This window comes from Papio anubis, chromosome 20 (genome assembly GCF_008728515.1).
Source record: "Papio anubis isolate 15944 chromosome 20, Panubis1.0, whole genome shotgun sequence".
Classification (NCBI taxonomy): domain Eukaryota; kingdom Metazoa; phylum Chordata; class Mammalia; order Primates; family Cercopithecidae; genus Papio; species Papio anubis.
In genome coordinates this window covers 17,538,655-17,558,499 of record NC_044995.1, presented here as the reverse complement: position 1 = coordinate 17,558,499, position 19,845 = coordinate 17,538,655, and the positions used below count along the sequence as shown (strand labels likewise).

Sequence of the window (19,845 nt, the reverse complement as noted above, 5' to 3'; positions counted from 1 at the left end):
CAAAAACAACAAAAATTAGCCAGGTGTTCTGGCTCACACTTGTAGTCCCAGCTACTTGCGAGGCTGAGGTGGGAGGATCCCTTGAGCCCAGGAGACAGAAGCTGCAGTGAGCTGAGATCACACCACTGCACTCCAGCCTGGGTGACAGAGCAAGACCCTGTCTCAAAAAAAAAAAAAAAAAAAAATCAGATTATTGATGATCTCTGACTACAATGGAAGGGAAAGGAAAGCAGGCTCCTAAAGCACTGGTAATATTCCATTTCAGAACTTAGTTGGTAGACAGATAAGTATTTTATTATCGTTTAAAAATAAATATACAAGCACACATACTTTTTTACTTATGTGGGGTTTCCTGGGAAACAGACTGTGAGGTGGAGATTTGCAGGCAGATGGTTTTGGGGGAGTGCTCTGTGGGGGGAAACATCTAAGGAAGAGAGGAGGGCAAGGTGGGCAGAGGGACACATGGAAGCGTGATGTGCTTGCCACCAGAGCCTCAGCCAGGACAGCAGAGAATGCGGAGCTGGGGTGGCCTGTCCGAGGGATCCCTGGCTGAGGCATGGGGCCAGGCCTTTGTACTTCCTTATGAACCAGATGTCGAATGTGGGCTGCCCCTGGGGATTGGGGATAACCTTGAGCCAGATGGCTTTCTTCAGTTGAAGTCCCCAAGACAGGTGCAGCTGTAAGCCATCAGCTACCAACACCCCAGGCAGCTGGCAGAAAGAATGCCTCAGTCCTGAAGAGGCGGATGTGGGTGGCATATTACAGCATCCAGCACGCCTTTGTACCTACGATGTATTTGACAACAAAAATTTAGAAAGAGGCCAGGCGCAGTGGCTCACGTCTGTAATCCCAGCACTTTGGGAGGCTGCGGTGGGCAGATCACTTGAGGTCAGGAGTTGAAAACCAGCCTGGCCAACACAGTGAAACCCCGTCTCTACTAAAAATACAAAAATTAGCCGGATGTGGTGGCGGGGGCCTGCAGTCCCAGCTACTTGGGAGGCTGATACAGGAGTATCACTTGAACCCGGGAGGCAGAGGTTGCAACGAGCCGAGATCTTGCTACTGTGCTCCAGCCTGGGTGGCAGAGAGAGACTCCATCTCAAAAAAAAAAAAAAATTTAGAAAGAAAATATATTCATGTAGTACATCATATTAACAGATGAAAGGATAAAAATCATTTGATAAAATTTGACACTCTAGGCTGTGCACAGTGGCTTACACCTCTAATCCCAGCCCTTTTCGAGGCCAAGGTGGGAGGATCACTTGAAGCCAGGAGTTTGAAACCAGCCTGGGCAACAAAGCAAGACCCTGTTGCTACAAAAATTAAAAAATTAGCCAAGTGTGGAGGCACACTCCTGTAGTCCCAGTTAATCAGGAGGCTGAGGCAGGAGGATTGCTTGAGTCCAGGAGTTTGCGGCTACAATAAGCCATGATAATAGTCTTCAATCTGATAAAAGGAACCTACCAAAATCCTGTAACACGTATCCAACTTAATTAGAAAAATTACCTTTAGGCCAGGCGCAGTGGCTCACGCCTGCAATGCTAGCACTTTGGGAGGCTGAGGTGGGCGAATCACGAGGTCAGGAGATCGAGACCATCCTGGTTAACACAGTGAAACCCCGTCTCTACTAAAAATACAAAAAAAAAACAGAAAAAAGAAAAATTACCTTTAAAGAACTGTCTTAGTCCATTTTATGTTGCTGTGACTGAATACCTGAGACTGGGTAATTTATAAAGAAAAGAGGTTTATTTCTTACACTTCTGGAGGCTGGGGAGTCCAAGGCTGAGGGTTTTCTTCTGGTCAGCCTCTGGTGAGGGTCTTGTACTGCGTCATAATATGGCAAAAGGCATCACGGCCAAGAGTGGCGCACTGAGAGCCAAACTGGCTTTTTATGCCAAACCCACTGTAGTGATAACGCACCCACTTCCGTGATAACTCATTTAATCATTAATTATTATTATTATTTTTTGAGATGGAATCTTGCTCTGTCACCCAGGCTGGAGTGCAGTGGTGCAATCTCAGCTCACTACAACCTCCGCCTCCTGGGTTCAAGCGATTCTCTTGTATCAGCCTCCTGAGTAGCTGGGATTACAGGTGCGTGCCACCACACCTGGCTAAGTTTTGTATATTTAGTAGAGATGGGGTTTCTCCATGTTGGCCAGGCTGGTCTCGACCTCCTGACCTCAGGTGATCCCCCTGCCTCAGCCTCCCAAAGTACTGGGATTACAGGCGTGAGCCACCATGCCTGGCCAATTTTCGTATTTTTAGTAGAGATGGGGTTTCGCCATGTTGGCCAGGCTGGTCTTGAACTCCTGACCTCAAGTGATCCACCCGCCTCAGCCTCCCAAAATGTTGGGATTATAGGTGTGAGCCACTGTGCTCAGCCTCACCCCCTAGTCTTTCATTTGATGCCTGAGGATATCAGGCAATGTGGTAATAATCATCCAGTTCCATTTTCCTTGTATTTAGTTTTCCTGTCGTATATCTCAAAAGGCTATGCATGTCCTCAACCAGCACATTCTCCTAAACCTCCACTGGTGACAGTTTCAACAACTGGACTGTCGCCTGTGCCAGGGACTGTGCTTCCCCTAGCCCCTGGGATGGTGTTCTCATTGTCAGCCAGGCGCCGAGAGATTTGGTTCCCAAGCCTCATGTTACCATCTGCCTTCTCAGACTACTCCTGGTAGAAGCTGTGTGGTTCTGCTTCACTAAGAAGCAATCCTGAGTTGGATTTTGAAGTGCAGGCCAGAGACGGTGCCTCACACTTATAATCCCAGCCCTTTGGGAGGATCATGTGAGGCTAGGAGTTTGAGACCAGCCTGGGCAACATAGTGAGACCCTGTCTCTACAAAAAATAAAAAATTACCTGGGCATAGTGGTTGACATGTAGTCCTAGTTACTCAGAAGGCTGAGGCAGGAGGATCACTTGAGCCCAGGGGGTTGAGGCTGCAGCAAGCTATGATTGTGCTACTGTACTCCTGGGCCTGGGCGACAGAGCAAGACCTTGCTTCCAAAACAAACAAACAAACAAAAAAAGTGCAAAAGAATTTTCAAGGAGTAACACTTGTGAAACAAAAAGTATTGACCAGGTGCGGTGGCTCACGCCTGTAATCCCAGCACTTTGGGAGGCTGAGGTGAGCGGATCAACTGAGGTCAGGAGTTTGAGACCAGCCTGACCAACATGGTGAAACCCCGTCTCTACTAAAAATACAAAAAATTAGCTGGGTGTGGTGGTGCATGCCTGTAATCCCAGCTACTCAGGAGGCTGAGGCAGGAGAATTGCTCGAACCCAGGAGGCAGAGGTTGCAGTGAACTGAGATGGCGCCATTTCACTCCAGCCTGGGCAACAAGAGCAAAACTCTGCCTCAAAAAAAGAAAAAAAAAGAAAAGAAAAGTGTTCGTGAAGAGGAGCTATCAGGCCGTGATGCAAACTTGAGGACATCTCTGGCAGCCAGGCGGGGAGCTCTGGAGCAAAGACTGCCTGTTAGAGGAGTTGGTATTGTGTGGAAATGGCTTGGCTGCCATGGCTCAGCCATTACCACCTTGTTCATTCATTGACTGGAAACCACCACAAGTAGAGCTTGACTTGGCTCCAAGCTGAAGCAGGTTCTGAAGGAGCCACTGGAAGAAGGTCATTGTTTAGCAAACTCCCTGTAGTTGAGGGGCTAGTGCTTTGTTTTCTTTCTCTTTCTCTTTCTGTTTTGTTTTGTTTTTTGAGACAGGGTCTTGCTGGAGTTCACTGGCGCAATCACAGCTCACTGAAGCCTCAACTTCCTGGGCTCAGGTGATCCTCCCACTTCAGCCTCCTGAGTAGCTGGGACCGCAGGCATGTGTCGCCATGCTTGGCTAATTTTGTGTATTTTTTGTAGAGATGAGGTCTTGCTATGTTGCCCAGACTGGTCTTGAACTCCTGGGCTCAAGCGATCCTCCTGCCTCGGCCCTCCAAAGTGCTGGGATTATAGGTGTGAGCCATCATACCTCGCTGCAAGCTCTTTCTTGGAATGCGATCTGAGTGGCACATCTCTGGGTCTACCACAGGGCAGTGGCAACTTATGGTTGTCAATATATGTATATAAAGATTTAGATAAATAAATATATTCTGCAGTAGGACTGTTAAAAGGCAAGAAAAATTAAAAAGAAAAAATGAAAATAAATATAGATAGAATGTGTGTTTATCTCCATCTATCCACGTATTCATCTATCAACATTATACACACACACACACACACACACATACACACACTCCCTAGTTCTGTCCACTGAGAGGGTCTGGGAGTGATGACACCCCAGTAGTAATGAACACACCAAGCACCCAGATACTGGCTTCTACATCCCTCCACTATGGAAGTATGAGAGGAACCTGGCACGTATTGTTGTGCCAGAAAAGTAAGGAAGAGCTTGAAGAATGATGAGGACGTATTAAAAGGACACAGGAATCAGCCTGAAGGATCTCTAAATGGCCGAATCTGGGGCAATTTTATTTATTTATTTATTTTTTGAGATGGAGCCTCCCTCTGTCACCCAGGTTGGAGTGCAATAGCATGATCTTGGTTCACTGCAAACTCCACCTCTTGGGTTCAAGTGATTCTCCTGCCTCAGCCTCCCGAGTAGCTGGGATTACAGGCATCCACCATCATGCACAGCTAATTTTTGTATTTTTGTAGAGATAGGGTTTCACCATATTGGCCAGGCTGGTCTTGAACTCTTGACCTCAGGTCATCCACCCTCCTCGGCCTCCCGAAGTGCTAGGATTAGAGGCATGATCCACCACTCTCGGCTAATTTTAGAACCAAAATAAATAAGAAGAGTGTGATGAACGGAATTGTGCCTCTGTCCCCGGATTCATATGTTGAATCCTAATCTCTAGAGTGACTGTATTTAGAGACAGAGTCTTTAGAGAGGTAATTAAGATCACATGAGGTCATCAGGGTGGAACCCTACTCCATCATGCTTTGGGTTTTTTTTTTTTTTCTTTTTTGAGATGGAGTCTCGCTCTGTCGCCCAGGCTGGAGTGCAGTGGCGCGATCTCCACTCACTGCAAGCTCTGTCACCTCCCGGATTCACACCATTATCCTGCCTCAGCCTCCCTAGAAACTGGGACTACAGGCGCCCGCCACCACGCCCGGCTAATTTTTTTGTATTTTCAGTAGAGACGGGGTTTCACCGTGTTCGCCAGGATGGTCTCGATCTCCTGACCTCATGAGGCCCACCTCGGCCTCCCAAAGTGCTGGGATTACAGGCGTGAGCCACCGCGCTCGGCCCTGTTTTTTTTTTTTTTTTGAGATGGAATCTCGCTCCATCACCCAGGCTGGAGTGCAGTGGTTTGATCTCAGCTCACCGCAACCTCCGCCTCTTGGGCTCAAATGATCCTCCCACCTCACTCCCCGAGTAGCTGGGACTACAGGCATGCGCCACCATGCCTGGATAATTTTTGTATTTTTAAGTAGAGACAGGGTTTTGCCACGTCGGCCAGGATGGTCTTGAACTCCTGACCTCAGGTGATCTGCCCACCTTGGCCTTCCAAAATACTGGGATTACAGGAGTGAGCCACAGCGCCCGGCCAATTATGCTATGTTTTTGTAAGAAGGAGAGAACAAGGATGTGTGCCACAGAGGAAAGGCCATGAGAGAGAGAGGACACAGCCAGAAGGCGGCCATCTGCAAGCCAAGGAAAGGCCTTAAGAGGAAGCAAGCCTGCCAGGCGGGGCACCGCAGTGGCTCATGGCTAAGGTAGCAGGATTACTCGAGCCCAAGAATTCTAGACCAGCCTGGGCAACAAAGGGAGATCCCATCTCTACAAAAAAATTTTAAAAATTAGCCAGGCGTGGTGGTGCACGCCTTGAAGTCCCAGCTACTCTGGGAGGCTGAGGCAGGAGGATAGCTTGAGCCCAGGGAGCCCGGAAGGTTGAGGCTGCAGTGAGCTATTGTCGCACCAGTGCACTTCAGCATGGGTAATAGAGCATGACACTCAAAAGAAACAAAAGACATCAACCTGCTAACACCTTTTTTTTTTTTTTTTTTTTTTGAGACAGAGTCTCCTGTCCTCCAGGCTGAGGCTGGAATATAGTGGTATGATCTTGGCTCACTGCAACTTCTGCCTCCCGGGTTCAAGTGATTCCTGTGACTCAGCCTCCCAAGTAGCTGGGATTACAGGCATGAGCCACAATGCCCAGCTAATTTTTTGTATTTTTAGTAGAGTCGGGGCTTCACCATGTTGGCCAGGCTAGTCTCAAACTCCTGACTTCAAGTGATCGCCCGCCTCGGCCTCCCAAAGTGCTGGGATTACAGGCATAAGCCCCTGAGCCCGGCCAGGCCAACACCCGATCTTGGACTTCCAGCTTCTGGAATTGTGAGAAGTAAATTTCTGTTGTTGAAGCCCCCAAGTCTGTGAATTTTGTTCCGGGAGTCCCGGCCAATGGATACAGAGAATAACATTTTAACCCACTGAATAAAATAGGAAACCACAAGTCAAATACTGATATACATAGATAAATGAGTGAATGGAAAGGTTGATGAAGAATGGGATATTTACACTGTTTTAAAGAACTTACGAAACACTAATTACAAAGAGGAAAGTAGCTTGACAGTGATGGTTTAATCAAGTGATCAAAGTGAAATGTCATCAATACTGGGACAAACTGAAACCGCGCAGCACATGAAAAATGCAGTGGGGACACACAAAAAAGTCTCTTCTGTGATATTCTTGCCAAAGAGGTATAATCTGAATCTAACTACAAAGAAACATCAGACAAAAGCAAAAGGAGAGACATTGTACAAAGAAAAACTGGCCTGGCCAGGCATGTGGCTCATGCCTGTAATCCTAGTACTTTGGGAGGCCGAGGTGGGCAGATCACCTGAGGTTCGGAGTTTGAGACCAGCCTGACCAACATGGAGAAACCCTGTGTCTACTAAAAATATGAACAATTAGCCGGGCACGGTGGTGCATGCCTGTAATCCCAGCTACTCGGGAGGCTGAGGTAGGAGAATTGCTTGAACCTGGGAAGTGGAGGTTGCGGTGAGCCAAGTTTGTGCCAGTGCTCTCTAGTCTGGGCAACAGAGCAAGACTTCGTCTCAAAAAAAAAAAAAAAAATGCACATCCCAGTAACCATAGAGATGGTGGCTTCCTGTTTCTGTATGAATTATATGGTTCAAGACATTGACTCAGGCACAGCAGATACAGCTGTCCACTAAGTTGAAGTTGATCTGAATAGTGTTCAGGGCTGAGACAGTGTCCTAATAATCAGGGGACAATAAGCACAGGAAGTACAATCCCAGGCCAGGCGTGGTGGCTCATGCCTATGTCTTTGGGAGGGTAAGGCGGGAAGATCACTTGAGCCCAGGAGTTCAAGACCAGCCTGGGCAATATAGAGAAATTCCATCTCTACAAAAAATGCAAAAATTAGCCAGGCATGGTGGTACGCACCTATAGTCCCAGCTCCTTGGGAGGCTGAGGCAGGAGGATCACTGGAGGCCAGGAATTCGAAGTTGCAGTGAGCTGAGATCGTACCACTGCACTCTAGCCTGGGTGACAGAGTGAGACCTCGTCTCAAAAAAAAAACAAAAACAAAAACAAAGGTGAGAGAAAAGTACAATCCCAGAGGGCACACGTGGTGCTCCCTGGAGACGGAGAGTTGACAGTTTTTAGGGAACTCCAGGCCAGAGGTGCATCCATTAGAGGCTCAGGGGCCCCAGTGTGGTCTTGCAGCCTGGGTCCTTCAGCCCTAAAGTTGCCAGACTAGTCCAAACCGTTCTGCTCAGTCCTTGCTGTCAGAGGGAATGCCCAAGGCAGTCAATTCCAGACGGGTTTTGCATGTCCATCACAGCAGTATCTTTGCCTGAGGGGTGTGCACAGCAACCCCAGGTGGGCGTTCTGGTGGAATATCCGGGAGCTGGGCCGCCCCAGGCAGCAGGTGAGCAGGTGGAAGGACAGGGGTCAAGCGGAGGGTCGCAGTCAATTTGAATTCAAAGCAGTCCAGCCGCTTGGAAAGGCAAGACAGGGTGTTTCTTATTATTTTTCTTTGGGAGGAGGGGAAAGCTTCCAGGAGTAGCTCTGAAAGACGAAAGTCACTACTGCCCACCCCTAACTGCACCTCCTCAGATGCCAAGTTTGTGTTTGAGCTATTTTCCTTTTTCTTTCTTTTCTTTTTTTTTTTTTGAGATGGAGTCTCGCTCTGTCACCCAGGCCGGAGTGCAGTGGTGCAATCTCAGCTCACTGCAACCTCTGCCTCCCAGGTTCAAGTGACCCTCCCACCTCAGCCTCCCAAGTAGCTGGGACTACAGGCACGCACCACCACGCCTGGCTAATTTTTGCATTTTTTGTAGAGATGAGGTTTCCCTGTGTTGCCCAGGCTGGGCTCGAACTCCTGGGCTCAAGAAATCTGCCTGCCTCGGCCTCCCAAAGTGCTGGTATTACAGGTGTGAGCCACCGCACCCTGCCTGTGTTTTGGCCTATTGCTTTTATGATGGAATAATTTCCCATTGTATGGATGGAGCACTTTTGGTTTATCCATTCATCAGTTGAAGCACATTTGGCTGTTTCCACTCGTTGTCTCTTATGAATAATGCAGTTACGAACATTCGTGTACAAGATTTTATTTGAACACCTGTTTTAAATCCTCTTGGGTATATATGTAGGAGTGGAATTGCTGTGTCATACAGTAGAATTCTATGTTTAGCTTTTTGAAGAACTGACAAACAGCTTTCTAAAGCAGCTGCGCCATTTTACATTCCCATCAGCAATGTGTGAGGATTGCGATTTCTCCATATCATCACCAACACTTATTTTCTTTTTTTTTTTTTTTTCTTTTTACTCATATTCATCCTAGTGGGTAGGAAGTAGTATTTCACTGTGGCTTTGATCTGCATTTCCCTAAGGATTAATGCTGTGGAACATCTGTTCATGTACTTACTGAACATTGGTATATCTTCTTTGGAAAAATACCTATTCAAGTCCTTTGCCCTTTTGGTACATTCACAATGTTGTACAACCATCACCACCATCGAGTTGCTTGTCTGTTTTTGTTGAGTTGTAAGAGTTCTTTATATATTTTGGATACTACACCCTTATCAGATATATAATTTGCAAAACATTCTTTCCTAGTCTGTGGGTTGTCTTTTCATTATTTTGTTGCATCCTTTGATGCCCAAAAGTTGTGGTTTTGTTTGTTTGTGTGTGTGTTTGTTTTTGAGACCCAGTCTCACCCTGTCACCCAGGCTGGAGTGCAGTGGCGTGATCTCAACTCACTGCAACCTCCGCCCTCCAGGTTCAAGTGATTCTCAGGTCTCAGTCTTCTGAGTAGCTGGGACTACAGGTGGCTGCCACCACACCTGGCTAATTTTTATATTTTTTGTAGAGGCAGGGTTTCACCATATTGGCCAGGTTGGTCTCGAACTCCTGGGCTCAAGTGATCCTCCTGCCTCAGCCTCCCAAAATGCTGGGATTAGAGGTGTGAGCCACTGCACCCAGTCTAAAAGTTTAAAATGTTGATGAGGTCAAATTTACTTTTTTTTTTTTTCTATTGTTGCTTGTGCTTTTAGTATTATCTAAGAATCAATCACCAAATCAAGGTAATAAAGATGTATCCCTGTATTCTTCTATGAATGTTATAGTTTTAGCTCTTACATTTAGGTGTTTGAGGCACTTTGAGTTAATTGCTGTATATCGTGTGAGATAGGGACCCAGTTGCACTCCTTTGATGCGACTGTCCAGCACCATTTGTTGAAAATACGATTCTTTCCCCCATTGAACGGTCTTGGCACCATTGTTGAAAATCAATTGATCATCGGTGTATGAGTTTATTTCTGGACTCTAGATTCTATTCCATTGATTTACGTCTCTCCCTATGAGGTAGGAGGTGGGACTTGACTCCAGAGGCAGGGTTCCGACACTGGACCAAATTGAGGACTAGCTGAAACAGGGCTGGGGTGGAAGGAGCTTTCCATAAGACACACCCATCAGTGCGCCATGTCAGTTTACCGTTGCCGTCACACCACCAGGGAGTTATCCCCCGCTCTTCCATGGCAATGACTCGATGACCCAAAAGTTATTACCCATTCCCTAGAAATTGCTGCATAAATCGCCCCTTAATTTACATGTGTTAAAAGTAGATATAAATGACTGCAAAACTGCCCTGAGCTGCTAGTCTCTGCCTACAGCCCTGCTGTGCAGGAGTAGTCAGAGTTGTAACAGGGCTGGAGCCGTAACACTGCCCCTTCAGTAAAGCTGTTCTCTTCCACCATTGGCTTGGCCTTGAATTCCTTCCTGGGCAAAGCCAAGAACCTCATGGGCTAAGTCCCACTTTGGGGCTGACCTGTCCAGCATCACTTATGCCAGGGCCATAGTGTTCTGATTACTGTAGCTTTGTAGTAAGTTTTGAAACTGGAAAGTATGAATCCTCCAAGATTGTTTTGGCTATTTGGAAGCTCTTGCAATTCTATGTGAATTTTGTGATCAGTTTGCCCATTTCTGCAAAAAAAAAAAAAAAAAAGGCTCTTAAAATTTTGATAGGTGGCCAGGCACCTATCAAAATTTGGTTCACGCCAGTAATTCCAGCACTTTGGGAGACTGAGGCGGGTGGACCACCCGAGGTCAGGAGTTTGAGACCACCCTGGGTAACATGGTGAAACCCCATCTCTACTAAAAATACAAAAAATTAGCTGGGTGTGGTGTCACTTGCCTGTAATCTCAGCTACCTGGAAGGCGGAGGCATGAGAGTTGCTTGAACCTGGGAGGTGGAGATTGCAGTGAGCTGAGACTGTGCCACTGGACTCCAGCCTGGGCAACAGAGAGAAACTCTCTCTCTCAAAAAAAATTTTTTTTGATAGGCATTGCAACTGAATCTGTAGATCAATTTAGGGAGTATTGCCATCTTAAAAATATAGGCTGGGCGCGGTGGCTCACACCTGTAATCCCAGCACTTTGGGAGGCCAAGGTGGGTGGATCACCTGAGGTCGGCATATTGAGACCATCCTGGCTAACACAGTGAAACCCTGTCTCTGCTAAAAAAAAAAGCAAACACAAAAAAATTAACCGAGCGTGGTGGCAGGCGCCTGTAATCCCAGCTACTTGGGAGGCTGAGGCAGGAGAATGGTATGAACCTGGGAGGCAGAGTTTGCAGTGAGCCGAGATCACGCCACTGAACTCCAGCCTGGGTGACAGAGTGAGACTCTGTCTCAAAAAAAAAACATATATATATATATAATATAAAATATATATATTATATTATATATAAAATATATATATATAAAAAATATATATTATATTATATATATATATAAAGTCTTCCAATTGATGAACATGGGGTATCTATTTATTTAGCTTTTATTTAATTTCTTTCAGCAATGTTGTAGTTTTCAGTGTACAGGTGGAATTGTTTTCTTAATTTCATTTTCAGATTGGCATTGCTAGTGTATAGAAATACAACTAATTTCTTTTCTTATTTTTCGCAGAGATGGGGGGGTCTCCCTTTTTTGCCCTGGCTGGTCTTGAACTCTTGGCCTCAAGCAATCCTCCCACCTCGCCTCCCAAAGTATTGAGAATTATAGGCATAAGTCACTGCGCTGAGCCCTGATTTTCAATATTGATTTGTATCCCAAAACTTTCCTGAATTTATTAACTCTTTTTTTTTTTTTTTCTCTTGTGACAGAGTTTCGCTCTTGTTGCCCAGGCTGGAGTGCAATGGCACGATCTTTGCTCATTGCAACTTCCGCCTCCCGGGTTCAAGCAATTCTCCTGCCTCAGCCTCCTGAGTAGCTGGGATTACAGGCATCTGCCACCACACCCTACTAATTTTGTGTTTTTAATAGAGACAGGGTTTCTCTGTGTTAGCCAGACTGGTCTCAAACTCCCAACCTCAGGAGATCCACCCGCCTCAGCCTCCCAAAGTGTTGGGATTACAGGCGTGAGCTACCGCGCCAAGCCTCATTTTTAAATTCTCATCTAAATGTTTCATCCAGAAGGGTTGGGTACAAAAGGGATGGAAGCATTTCACAGAAAAAACATTTTGATACAGGTTGACTAGAAAGACACATCGTGTCCAGGAATTGGTCAGGATGAAATTCTAAATTTTCTTCTTCTTTTTTTTTTTTGTTACCAGCTTATATATCAAGAACAGAGGCTGGGTACGATGGCTCATGCCTGTAATCCCAGCACTTTGGGAGGCCAAGGAGGCTGGATCACCTGAGGTCAGGAGTTTGAGACCAGCCTGGCCAACATGGTGAAAACCCGATTCTACAAAAAAAAAAAAAATACAAAAATTAGCCAGATGTGGAGGCGTGGGCCTGTAGTCCTAGGTACTTGGGAGGCTAAGGCAGGACAACTGCTTGAACCTGGGAGGCGGAGGTTGCAGTGAGTCAAGATGGCACTACTGCACTCCAGCCTGGGCAACAGAGTGAGACCCTGTCTCAAAAAACAAAAAACAAAAAAAAAAACCCCCACAAAAATCCTAAATTTTCAAAATGGTTTCCTACAACCTCTTAACCGATCATCATCCAATGAGCTTCCTGCAAAAGCTCAGTCCCTTTCTGGGGACAGCTGCATTCAGTAATCAAACTGCCTTCCTAAGGTGTGTGTAGCAGGAGAGAAGTGGGGAAGTAGAGTCAGGCTACAGGCCACGGTTGCAAACTGCAACCAATCCAGAAAGTTGAGCACAAGGCAACAGAAATGAGGCATCTCCCAAGTGTCCAACCTGTCAGAAGCAGCCAGAGAGGTCACAGTCCATGAGAGATGCCCTCCTTGAACTTACAGCTTTTGGCAGGAATCACAGGTTAGAAATGCATTCAATGGCTGGGCGTGGTGGCTCGCGCCTGTAATCCCAGCACTTTGGGAGGCCGAGGTGGGAGGATCACCTGAGGTCAGGAGTTTGAGACCAGCCTGGCCAACACGGTGAAGCCCTGTCTCTACTAAAAATACAAAAATTAGCCAGGCATGGTGGTGTATGCCTGTAATCCCAGCTACTCGGGAGGTTGAGGCAGGAGAATTGCTTGAACCCAGGAGGCGGAGGTTGCAGTGAGCCGAGATCACACCACCGCATTCCAGCCTGGGCGACTAAGGGAGTCTCTGTCTTAAAAAAAAAAAAAAGAAAGAAAAGAAAAGAAAAGTAAAAGAAAGAAATAAAGAGCCAAGAAGTCAAGAAGTCAGTTGATTGTAGATGGTTTCCTCAAAGAAGAAGGCCTTTCCTTGGCCCAGTGCGGTGACTCACGCCTATAATCTCAGCACTTTGGGAGGCCAAGGCGGGTGGATCACGAGGTCAGGAAATCGAGACCATCCTGGCTAACACCGTGAAACCCCATTTCTACTAAAAATACAAAAAATTAGCTGGGTGTGGTGGCGGGTGCCTGTAGTCCCAGTTACTCAGGAGGCTGAGGGAGGAGAATGGCGTGAACCCGGGAGGCGGAGCTTGCAGTGAGCTGAGATCTGGCCACTGCACTGCAGCCTGGGCGAGAGAGTGAGACTCCGTCTAGGAAAAAAAAAAAGAAGAAGAAGAAGAAGAAGCCCTTTCCTGTGGGCATTTGTATGTGATCCAGATGGTCCAGCCAGCATCCATGATGTTTTCAGTTTAGGTCCCACAGAGGGTGCCCTAAGTCTGCAATGGTCTCACAGTCAAAGTCCTGTTCCTGGAGTGTGTGCCCGTTTTCAATTTAGCACAGCACATGCTGAGACTGAAACAGCACAGAACAGAGAGCAGTATCAGGTTTTGGCTTACAGTCAGGTCCAGGCCATTAGGATCTGTGCATTCAAGAAGCCACAAATCAGTGGCTGTTCTTTGGCTGCAGCAAAGGCAAGACGCTGCAGGCTAGAAGGTTCTGTTTCAAGTGCAAGTGACAAACAAGGCTTTCCTAAGCCCTTTTCCCTTGTCAGTCTTAGAGTTGGAAATGATGCACTCAAAGACATGCACGGGCTGGACGCAGTGGCTCGTGCCTGTAATCCCAGCACTATGGGAGGATGAGCGGGGAGGATTGCTTGAGCACAGGAGTTCAAGACCAGCCCGGGCAACATAGTGAAACTGTGTCTCTACCAAAAAAAAAAACAAAAAACAGAACAATTAAAAATTAACTGGGCATGGAGGTGGGCACCTGCAGTCCCAGTTACTTAGGAGGCTGAGATGGGAGGATTGCTTGAGCCCGGGAGGTCGACGCTGCAGTGAGCCGTGGCTGCATCATTGTACTCTAGCTTGGGCAACAGAGTGAGACCCTGTCTCAAAAACAAAAAAACCAAACAAAAATGCATACCTTCAAGAAAAAGAGAAGACAACCACAGACTCGGAGAAGGTATTTGCAGAAGACATATCTGATAAAGGACTATTATTTAAAATGTACAAAGAACTCTTAAAACTCAACAGGAGTGGCACACACCTGTAATCCCAGCTACTTAGGAGGCTGAGGCAGGAGAATCCCTTGAACCTGGAAGACGGAGTTTGCAGTGAGCTGAGATCGCACCATTGCACTCCAGCTTGGGCAACAGAACAAGACTCTGTCTTAAAAAAAAAAAAAAAGAAAGAAAGAAAAAAAGAGGTTAGGGGCAATGGCTCACACCTGTAATCCCAGCACACTGGGAGGCCAAAGTGGGTGGATTGCTCGAATCCCAGAGTTTGAGACCAGCCTGGGCAACGTGGCAAAACCCCATCTCTACAAAAAATAGAAAACAGTTGAATGTGGTGGTGTGCCCTTGTGGTCTCAGCTGCTTGGGAAGCAGCCTGGGAGGCACTGGTTGCAGTAAGCCATGATCACATCACTACACTCCAGACTGGGTGACAGAGCAAGACTCTGTCTCTAAAAAAAGGCTGAGTCTGGGGACTCATGCCTGTAATCCCAGCACTTTGGGAGGCCAAGGTGGGCAGATCGCTTGAGCCCAGGAGTTTCAGACCAGCCTGGGTAACAATGCAAGACCTCATCTTAAAAAAAAAAAAAAAAAACAGAGGCAGGTGTGGTGGCACATGCCTGTAGTCCCAGTTACTCGGGAGGTGAGGCAGGGGGCTCACTTGAGCCCAGGAGTTTTAGGCTGCAGTGAGCCGTGGTCTAATCATGCTACTGCACTTCAGCCTGGGCAACAGAGTGAGACCCTGTCTCTAAAAGTGATCTTTCAAGCCATGAAAAGACCTGGAGGAACCTTAACTGCATATCAAGAAGTAAGAGACCAATCTGATAAGGATACATACTGTATGATTCCAACAATATGACATTCTGGAAAAGGCAAAACTATGGAGTCAATATAAAAATCAGTGGTTGGCCAGGCAGGGTGGCTCATGCCTATAATCTCAGCACTTTGGGAGGCTGAAGCTGGTGGATCGTTTGAGGTCAGAAGTTTGAGACCAGCCTGGCCAAATGGTAAAACCCCATCTCTACTAAAAATACAAAAAAATTAGCCAGACGCGGTAGTGGGCACCTGTAATCTCAGCTACTCAGGAGGCTGAGGTGGGAGCATCTCTTGAACCTGGGAGGCAGAGGATGCAGTGAGCCAAGATCGTGCCACTGCACTCCAGCCTGGGTGACAGAGCAAGACTCCATCTCAAAACAAAAACAAAACAAAACCAACAAAAGACCAGTGGTCATCTGGTGCTGAGGGAGGGAGGAGTGAATCGGTAGAGCACGGAGGACTTTTAGGGCAGTGAAACTAGTCTGTGTGATACCACAGTGGTAGATACATGTCATTACACATTTGTCCAAACCCAGAGAATGTACAACACCAAGTTTGACCCTAATGCAAACGATGGACTTTGGGTGATAAGGATGTGTCAACAAAGGTTCATTGATTATAACATGTACCACTCTGGTGGGGGATGTTGATAGGGGACGGGAGTGTGTGTGTGTGTGTGTGTGAGGGGCTGGGGGAAACAGGGAATATAGGATAATTATGTACTTTCTGCTCAGTTTTACTGTGAACCTAAAACTGCTCTAAAAATAAAGTCTAGGCTGGGTGCGGTGGCTCACGCCTGTAATCCTAGCACTTTGGGAGGCTGAGGTGGGAAGATCACTTGAACTCAGGAGTTCGAGACCCGCCTGGGCAACATAGTGAGACCTTGTCTCTAATTTGTCAAAACAAACAAACAAGTAAACAAAAAATTAGCTGGGTGTGGTGGCACACACACCTGTAATTCCAACTACTCAAGAGGCTGAGGTGGGAGGATTGCTTGAGTCTAGGAGGTCAAGGATGCAGTGAGACGAGATCGCACTGTTGTACTCCAGCCTGGGCAACAAAGTGAGACCGTCTCAAAAAAAAAAAAAAAAAAAAATTAAAGAAACAAAACTTTTTCAGACATACAAAAAAATATGCACACCAGGCTGCCCCATCAGCTGCCTTTAAGGGTCCAGCACTTGATTTTAACAAGGGCTTATTAGCAGACTAAAAAGTGTTTTTTAAAACTCTAAAAGTAGCTGGGTGTGGTGGCACGTGCCTGTAGTCCTAGCTACTCAGAGGCTGAAGCAGGAGGATCACTTGAGCCCAGGAGGTCGAGGCTGCAGTGAGCCATGATCGCGCCACTGTATTCCAGCTTGGGTGAGAGTGTGAGATCCTGTCTCAAAAAATAAATTTTTGTTTTAAAGTGAAACTCCAAAAGTTTATTTCCATCCAGAGATTGCGTTGCTCTTTTTACTGCTTCTTACTTTCTCCAAAGGCTTCAGTAAGCCAAAATCATGGCAAAAATCATCATTTACAGAGACTGTACTTGTTCTGTTTCCAATACTCAGAATTAAAATTCCAATCCTCTCATTGTTGGCAAAAAGCAAGGGAGTTGTTTTATATACACACAACGACTTTTGCAGCTTTCTCTAATTCAGATGATCTCCATAGTGTATATTGCAAGCATAAACATTTTACATTGATTTTTTTAAAAAATCATACATTTAGTCCAGGTGTGGTAGCTCACGCCTGTAATCCCATCACTTTGGGAGGCCAAGGCGGGTGGATCACCTGAGGTCAGGAGTTTGAGACCAGCCCAGCCAACATAGTGAAACCCTGTCTCGACTAAAAATACAAAAAAATGAGCCAGCCATGGTGGCACGTGCCTGTAATCCCACCTACTTGGGAGTCTGAGAATCACTTCAACCTGGGAGGTGGAGGTTGCAGAGACCTGAAATTGAGCCACCGAACTCCAGTCTGGGTGACAGCAACACTGTCTCAAAAATAAATAAAATAAAATAAAATAAAATCATACATCTAGATGAAACAGTCACAAAATACAAAGGAGCTTTTCAAATTTCTCCATTTTTTTTTCTCATTGCAAATCTACTCAAATGTCTATCAATAAATTAAACACTTAATAGTTGGAATAGAAGGCAGGGTTGCTGCAACCTGTAGGCTGAAGATATGGATAGAATCTACAGGCAGCCTTTGGTATCCATGGGATTGGTTCCAGAAACCCCTACAGATCCCAAAATCCAGACACTCAAGTTCTTATATAAAATGCAGTGATATTTGCATATAACCTCCACACATCCTCCCATATACTTTATTTATTAATTATTATTTTTTGATGGAGTTTCACTCTTGATACCTAGGCTGGAGTGCAATGGCGTGATCTCGCTCACTGCAACCTCAGCCTCCCAGGTTCAAGCGATCCACCTGCCTCAGCCTCCCAAGTAGCTGGGCTTACAGGCGCCCACCACCACGCCCAGCTAATTTTTTGCATTTTTAGTAGAGATGGGGTTTCACCATGTTGGCCGAAACTTACACACATAAACACAGACTTTGCATGGTACTATTTGCAGTTGAGAGAAATGTAAACCAATGCAAAGATGCAGTGTGAAATCATAATTGAACGAAATTAACTGAAGTAACGCTACTGTAATAATTTCGTAGCCACCTCCTGTTGTTGTTGCAGTGAGCTGAAGTGTTGTGAGTATTAGCTTAAACACCATGTGATGCTAATCGTCTCCAAGGAGTCCGTTTCTCCAGCAAATTGCATAGCCAGTATACAGCGATCTCTTCTGGTTCTCGTTCATTTTTCATCTTGTTGAGTGCAATATCGTAAACCCTGAATAACACCACGGGACCCATACAGAGTGCCACTGGTGAAACTGAAAGTGCTCCCAAGAAATAGACAAGTCATGACATTACAAGAAAGAGTTGATTTGCTTGATATGTATCATAGATTGAGGTCTGCAGCTGCAGTTGCCTGACATTTCAAGATGAATTCAGCATTGAGGAGCATTGTAAAAAAAAGAAAATGACATTCCCGAAGTGGTCGCAGTTATGCTGGCAGGCAGGAAATCCTTGCACTTTTTGTGAAATATCTTTTTATCTCATACTGAAAATGCAAGGCCAGGTGTGATGGCTCAGGCCTGGAATCCCAGCACTTTGGGAGACTGAGGTGGGCAGATCACTTGAAGCCAGGAGTTTGAGACCAGCCTGGCCAACATGGCGAAACCCTGTCTCTACCAAAAATACATAAATTAACTGGGCATGGTGGCAGGTGCCTGTAATCCCAGCTACTTGGGAGGCTGAGACACAAGAATCGCTTGAACCTGGGAGGCAGAGGTTGCAGTGAACCCAGATCACGCCACTGCACTCCAGCTGGGGCAACAGAGCAAGACTCCATCAAAAAAAAAAAAAAAAAAAAAAAAAAGAACAAACGAAAGAAAGAAAGAAAATGTAGTTTTTCTGTGGGTGCAGAATTGCTGTAAAAAAGACATACCTATAGATTCTAATATAATTCTAGGAAATGTGCAGTCATTATATGACAACTTAAAGAAAAAAGAAGGTGAAGGATATAAAGCTGGAGAATTTAATACCAGCAAAGGATGGTTTGATAATTCTAAAGAGTTTGGCTAAAAAAAATCAAGGTAACAGGAGAGGCAGCTTCTGCCAACCAAAAGGCAGCAGATGAGTTCCCAGGTGCTAGTGAGGAAATCATTGAGGAGGAAAGATATCTGCCTAAAGAAGGGTTTTTGTTTTGTTTTGTTTTTGAGACAGAGTCTCACTCTGTTGCCCAGGCTGAAGTGCAGTGGCGCAATCTCAGCTCACTGCAACCTCCACCTCCTGAGTTCAAGCGATTCTACTGCCTCAGCCTTCTGAGTAGCTGGGATTACAGGTACCCGCCACCATACCCAGCTAATTTTTATATTTTTAGTAGAGATGGGATTTCACCATGTTGGCCAGGCTGATCTCAAACTCCTGACCTCAAGCGATACGCCCGCCTTGGCCTCCCAAAGTGCTGGGATTACAGGCATGAACCACACCTTGCTCCATCATGAAGAGGTTTGTAATGCAGACTAAAGTGCCCTATTCTGGAAAAAAAAATGCCTCAAAGGACATTTATTAGTAAGGAAGAGAGGTGAGTACTTAAGGCAGGTAGGGATAGGCTGACCCTACCATTGTGTGCAAATGCTGTCAGATTTATGATCAGGCTGTCCTTACATAGAAAACTGCTAACCTCCAAGCCTTCAAAGATAAGGCTGCCAGTCTTTTGGTTGTACAACAAGAAGGCCTGAACAACGAGAACCCTTCTTCTGGGTTGGTTGCACCGACGCTTTGTCCTTGAAGTTAGGAAGTACCTTGCCAGTAAGTTACTTTGATATTAGACAATGTCCCTGGCCACCAAGAACCTCATGAATTCAACACTGACGGTGTCAAAGTGATCTCATGGCCCCCAAACACAAGGTCTCTACTTCAGCCTCTAGATCAGGGGGTGATAAGGAGCTTTAAGGCTCATTACACACTGTGGAAAGGACTGTCAACACCATGGAAGAGAAGACTGATATAGAGAACATTAGGAAAGTCTGGAAGGATGACGCCACTGAAGATGCCGTCCTTGTTAGAGAAAAGCTACGAATGCCATTGAGTGAAAATAATAAATTCCTGCAGGAGAAAACTGTGTCTATATGTTGTACATGACCTCACCGGATTTACAAC

General features: G+C 46.0%; 1 protein-coding gene across 7 annotated transcripts in view; it reads right to left on the bottom strand.

Moving 5' to 3' along the window:
- Positions 1-272: 272 nt before the first annotated feature.
- Positions 273-19,845, bottom strand: part of FBXO27 (F-box protein 27) — a 32,057-nt gene continuing 12,484 nt past the window's right edge. For 3 of the 7 annotated variants that reach the window (XM_031659483.1, XM_031659482.1, XM_031659484.1), the window contains exon 6: positions 273-785. In XM_031659483.1, coding sequence (XP_031515343.1) covers positions 339-785 — 447 coding nt within the window. In that variant the 3' untranslated portion in view covers positions 273-338. Of the gene's footprint in view, positions 786-9,488; positions 10,465-14,450; positions 14,470-19,845 lie in introns of those variants that run through there. The other 4 variants (XR_004180283.1, XM_031659488.1, XR_004180284.1 and 1 more) reach the window with 3 other exon arrangements.